Below are 6,000 nucleotides of genomic sequence, written 5' to 3'. Positions count from 1 at the left end.
TTGTGTATAAACCATAGTGCTAATTGAAAAGCAGTCTTATCAATTAAAGAAGGTCCTTAAGAAGAACTGTGTAGAAACATTTTATTAGCCATCAGGTTGAGTCACTATGTATGCCAGGAAATGCTACAGCATTTCTTGAAGAATACCCTACAACTCAGATGCTCAAAGGTGGGGCCATGGTGATCATCAGCACCCCTGAGATCTTGCAATGTTCCCGATGGGCTTGTAGACCATGCCCTCTGGACTTACATGTGCCTGGGCTTTGACTATCAGCTCTTCCACACTTTATCTCTGGGACACTGGGCAAGGTAGCTCTCCTCTCTGTTCTCAACTTTCTCTTCTATTAATGGGTTTGGTACTGCCCTTGACATCTATTGGGTCTATCAGGCCCACTGCCCAATGATGAAAGTCACCATTAGGGCTGCTCTCTATCAACCCCACCCTAAAGTGCCTGGCCCATGAAAGCTTTATTCATAAAAGCCCAGGGAGGACCTTGGGCAAGAAGCTGAACAGAGTGAGGAGTGTGCTTGACCCTGACCTTGAGGTTGGAATGATGGCACTTTCAGGCTTACCATGCTTAGGGCAAATCACATCTTCCAGAACTTTAAATGGTTTCCCAATCACCTGAAAAACACCAGCATCAACAAAGACTGTTCTCTGAGTAATCATCAGGAGAAAGTGTTAATTGCTAAGTGTCTAAATCGTACCAGAGACACTTTACGACTTTATCTCATTTCATTTGCACAACTGCTCTAGGAGGGAGGGATTGTAAGCCCCACCATTTTGGAGGTGGAGAAATGGAAGTTCAGAGAAGTTTAGTAACTTCTTCCAAGGTCACAGAGCCACAGAAGGCACAGCAGATCACAGATGCAAATTCAAGTCTAGGTGACTCTACCACATTAGGCTGCCACATTATGTTTGTAATCCTCAAAACAAACCAATGGGGAGGTGCTGATAAGAACTGAGAGAGATGTGATTCTGGGGGGGAAAAAAAAGAGGCTTCCTGGGAAAAACAGGTCTGGGCTGGTGGAGAGGGGGTAGAATGTAGCACAGGCCAGGGCTGGGGGTGGAAGAGCATGGTCAGAGTGGATACATGGTTTGCAGCTGGGCACTGCTAGTATGAGGAACTCAAGAATTATGCCACTTCTTTGCCGTCTATGCTGCAGGACAGGAACTCATGTGCATACGTCCATCTGCCTCCGCCCACACTGAACCTTGATTTCTCAAAGGCAGGCATGTATTTCTTTCATCTTTGTTTCTCCCAAACCAGCAGAGTGTCTGGTACAGGGTTAATAGTCTACACACTTAGTACATAGGTGGGTGAGCCAAAGACTGGAGAGTAATCATGGAAGTCTTCCTGCACGAGGGGGCCTCTCTCTGTGAAGATATGGACAAGAGGGATGTGACTTACTGGACAGAAGGCTTAGGGCTGCTTTATAGTGTGAAGAACAAGAGAGAGAGAGACTCTGGGGTAGAGGAGGGGGCGTGGAATGGGAGGTGGGAATAGAATGCAGAAACACTGGCTCCCCTGAGCTGCTTCAAGGGCATACACCTGCCCTTGAAGTTTGAAGCAGGAGGATTTCGAGTTTGAAGCCAGTCTGGGCAATTTAGCGAGACCCTGTCGCAAAATAAATAAATAAATAAAAGTTTGGTGTGTAGCTCAGTGGTAGAGTGCCTCTGGAAGATTCAATCCCCAGTACTGAAAGGAAAAAAAGAAAGAAAGAAAGAAAGAGAAGGAAAAAAAAGGAAGAAAGAGGCTTCCTCACTTACTAAATTTGGAAAGAAGCACTTGCACCTGCATTTTGGAAACAAGCATGCCTGGAGTTCAGGTCCCAACTCGAGCATTACCAGCTGTTTAACTCAGATACAGCACTTTACTTCTGTGAGCCTCAGTTTCCTCATCTGTACAACAGCAGTAAAAACAGCAGCACATCCCTGAGAAGATAGTTGAGAAGACAGATCAGAAGCTATGACAACCTCACACAGGCCCTGACCCAAAACATTGTTTTAAAGCCGGTATCTCATGGAGGCAGGCCTGCGGCCTGGGCCTGGGCCCTCAGATGATCGAATGCAGGAGGCTGATCCGCTTTCATCACTTGTACCTATTTGTTTCTGCTCTGTGAGCTCCTGGGATCAATAAGCCACTGATGTCATGCCACATGTTGCCTCAGAGTGCATTGGGACACTGTTCTCAGGAGAAGGTCAGAGGAGACAGAGAAATACTTCAGAGTGGATACCAACCTAGAGGGACATGATCTGAGCTGCCTTCTCCACCCCCCCAAGGCGTGGGATGGGAGCCTGGCATGCCCTAGAGACGCCAGGCTGGCCCCCCAAGGCACCTGGCCTGGCCTCAGCTTTGACTCCTGTTGGCCACTCAAACTCTCTGCTCCTTTCCTCCTGGTGGGAATTCAGCATCATTGATTCAGTAGGTTCCTGTCATTTGATGTCATTTGATCCTCTGCATGGGGCAAGCTGACAAGCTGCACCACCTCCCCACAAGGGGCTGATTTCCAGGGGATTTTCAAGGAAAGGAGGTAAGCAGGCAGGGAAAGCCCCATCCTTGTCTCCCACCTATAGCTCCAGCTGTGCTTCCATCTGGCAAATCCTGGAGCAGGACACACACACACACACACACACACACACACACACACACACTCTCCAAATGGAACAAGTGCAGCCAGCCCTACCTGGCACCCAGCTGTCTTTTTTTTTTTTTTTTAAATCAAACACAGAAACTCCTGAGAGCCCTGTGGGGGTGGGGCTACTTGTTGCTCTTTCTCAGGGGCTCCAAGGGGGCACTCTGGCTTTTCCCGCTGGGGAGGGGCTGCTCACTGCTCCCCTGGAGTGTCCTCGCCGTGCAGGGGGCCGCAGCAGAGGCACTGAGTCTGTAGATAGCTCCCTTCTTCCCCATTTCCAGCCTCTCCCTTCTGACCCAGGCTGGGTCTGATCTGGGAGCCCACAGTGGTGCAAAGGAATGCTGCTGCACCCCATGCCTGGCTCACGGTAGGCCACCAACTGCCTCCACGCGACCGACCGGTGGGGGCAGGGTGTCAAGTTCTCACTCCCAGGACGGGGTTGTCCACCTCGGGGAGCCCCCCGCCCCCCTGCAGCCGGCCCCGGAAGCTCCTTCTGAAAAAAAAAAAGCGAAAAAGAAACTTTCTGCAGGTCCCCAGCCCCCACCAGCCCTTCGGCCCCGCCCCGCCCTTGCCCTTCTCCGGTGGCAGCCGAGCGGGAGGCGGGCGGAGGGAGGCAGGATCGCAGCGCCCGCCGGTCTCCCGTCGCCCCTGGGAGGCGGGGTACCATGGAGCCCAGGTCCGAGCCCCACGCCGCCGCGGTCCCCAGTCTCCGGGTCCTTGCCCCTCGGAGGTGGCGCGCTGGCCTCCTCCCCGGAGGCGCTAGCCGCGGCCGCTGGCGTTTGGAATTCTGCCCAAAAAAAGGGGGCCTAGGGGAAGGAGGAGAGGAGGGACGGAGGCCGGCGGCGAGAAACGGCATCTGGAGTCCAAAACATCACCGGGAAAGGAGCGGAGCGCGGCGGCGGCGGCGGCGGCGGCGGCGGCGGTTCGGAAGCTGTGCCCGACCGCAGTGCATCAGAGCCGCTGCCCTGACATCCCCCCAGGATGGTTAACACGGGGCATCAGGCGCTGGTTAACAGGCTCCGAGCTGCTCAGCGACTTGTTTTAAGCATTTTTCTCCCTCGCTCTCGCTTTTAATCTTGTCTCTAGTGGCGTGTGTAGGGGGGAGGACTTTATTTCCATTGGCTAAGCGCTCCCTTCCCACCCACATCCCTTCCACATCACCTTGGTGTCTCCCTAAATAAAACCAGCCCTCCTTATCGCCTGGAAAAAATCAGGAGCTAGAGTTTGAATGGGTTTTATATAAACACTCACCCCTTGTCAGCGTGCGGCGGGGCTCTCAGCATAAACTCCCAGCGTCTGGCCTGATGCTTGCCTGGCGTTCTCTCCCTGCCTAAACGTCAAGGTTTAGGCAGAACCCGAGGACTGGGGAACTCTTTTCCTGTAATCTGATCAACCTGAAGCCAGTTGCAGAACTGCACAGGGTCCCGATGGACCTCAAGGAGAGCCCCAGCGAGGGCAGCCTGCAACCTTCGAGCATCCAGATCTTCGCCAACACCTCCACTCTGCACGGCATCCGCCACATCTTCGTGTATGGGCCACTGACCATCCGGAGGGTGCTCTGGGCAGTGGCCTTCGTGGGCTCCCTGGGCCTGCTGCTGGTGGAGAGCTCGGAGAGAGTGTCCTACTACTTCTCCTATCAACATGTCACCAAGGTGGATGAGGTGGTGGCCCAAAGCCTGGTCTTCCCGGCTGTAACCCTCTGCAACCTCAATGGCTTCCGGTTTTCCAGGCTCACCACCAATGACCTGTACCATGCGGGGGAGCTGCTGGCCCTGCTCGATGTCAACCTGCAGATCCCTGACCCGCATCTGGCTGACCCCACAGTGCTGGAGGCCCTGCGGCAGAAGGCCAACTTCAAACACTACAAACCCAAGCAGTTCAGCATGCTGGAGTTTCTGCATCGCGTGGGCCACGACCTAAAGGATATGATGCTCTACTGCAAGTTCAAGGGGCAAGAGTGTAGCCATAAAGACTTCACCACAGTGAGTACTTGGTTTTCAGCTCACTCTTGCGTTTGGTCCTCTGGAGGAGTGGTGCGCCGGTGGTCTTCTGAGTATTTGGGAGAGTCTCCCTGTGCTTGGGAGCAGGAGAAAGAGCAGAGCTTCAGCCGAAGGCCAAGAGAGTTGTTGGTGAGAGTTGTTGGAGCTGGTTGTAGAAAAGGCTACCTGCGAGGGTAGAGCACGTGGTCAGTTGAGACATGGAGGGTGACAGAGGAGCTTACCCTGGGGTCACTTCCTCAGATGTGCTGAGCTGGCTTCCTCCCAACCAGAGGGAGGAGGCCTGGGTAGTCCGTTGTTGTCTGGGGTGCTTGGTGTCCGAGCCGTGTGATTGGAACAGCTTGTCATTGACGAGGTGGCATCCTCTCTCTCTCTCTCTCTCTCTCTCTCTCACTCTCTCACGGTCTCTCTCTCTCTCTCTCTCTCTGCTCGGAAGTGGCATCAGGCACTGCATCCTGTGGGCTGGGCTGGAGCTAAAGCTGTCAGAGAAGCGGGTGTGGGGCCCCAGGCAGCATGGATGGCTCCAGGGCTTTGGTGGCTTGCTGGAGCAGGTGATGGTGCAAGGTGTGGAGGCTCTTTGCTTCTTTATCTTGTGTGGGTTCAGAGGGAGAGGAGAGGCTGGCCCCCGGGGCCTCCATCTGGTCTGCTGGCAGGCTGAAGCAAGGAGCAGTCCAGAGAGCTGGGGCAGAGGGGAGGGTCTGGTGGAGGCATGTGAGCAGGGAGGGCACCGAGATTCCTGGGAGGGTGAGGCGTCCCGGTGGCTGTCTTGTCTGGGAGCTTTAGTTTGAAACTCAAAGGCTTGTTTTTTTTTTTTTTTTTTTTTTTTCTGTGCACAATTGCTTCACGATGTGGGTGCAGGAGGAGGGTTTGGGGAGGGGGTGAGCAGCTATGGGATCGGGAAGCCCTGAGGGGAGTGTGGAACTGAGGAAAGAGGAAACACAGAGGAGAATGTGGCTCCCATTCAGGATGGGCTTGTCGGAGGGGGCTGAGGTGGAAGGATGGGAGGAGAGCTGTTGTTGCTATCAGGTTCTTGGCCCAGTTAGTGAGCTGCCAGGCACAACTTGGTATAGTAGGTCAGACGGCAACTGCCAATTGCCCAGCAAGTCTAGGGCATCAGGGGCGGTGGGACCCTCCTGAAGTCCAATGTAGCTGCTTTCCCCATGACCGCCTTGGGGAGAAATGAGAGCCTTTGAGTCTCAGAGCCTTGAGCCAACATGCAATTACAACAAGTTTGGGATGGCAGGTGCAGCAATTGCCAAGGGACCGGACTGTGTCATCTGCACTTATTTGGGGTCCTCTGCCTCCTTAAGACCTTCCCTACATTTCTGTGGTGCTTCTTCCCCGCCCCCTCCCAGATTCACCTGCCT

General features: G+C 54.0%; 1 protein-coding gene across 1 annotated transcript in view; it reads left to right on the top strand.

Annotated features, from left to right (window-relative positions):
* Window positions 1-4,063: 4,063 nt before the first annotated feature.
* ASIC2 (acid sensing ion channel subunit 2) overlaps window positions 4,064-6,000 on the top strand; it is a gene marked incomplete at both ends in the record, with an annotated part of 1,055,157 nt that continues 1,053,220 nt past the window's right edge. The window contains one exon of the mRNA XM_081270517.1: window positions 4,064-4,618. Within this exon, the coding sequence (XP_081126643.1) occupies window positions 4,064-4,618 (555 nt within the window). The remainder of the gene's footprint in view (window positions 4,619-6,000) is intronic.

The sequence above is a fragment of the Spermophilus citellus genome (genome assembly GCF_964194105.1).
Source record: "Spermophilus citellus genome assembly, chromosome: 17".
Classification (NCBI taxonomy): domain Eukaryota; kingdom Metazoa; phylum Chordata; class Mammalia; order Rodentia; family Sciuridae; genus Spermophilus; species Spermophilus citellus.
The sequence above is the reverse complement of the archived record's forward strand: the minus strand, read 5'-3'. Positions and strand labels throughout refer to the sequence as shown.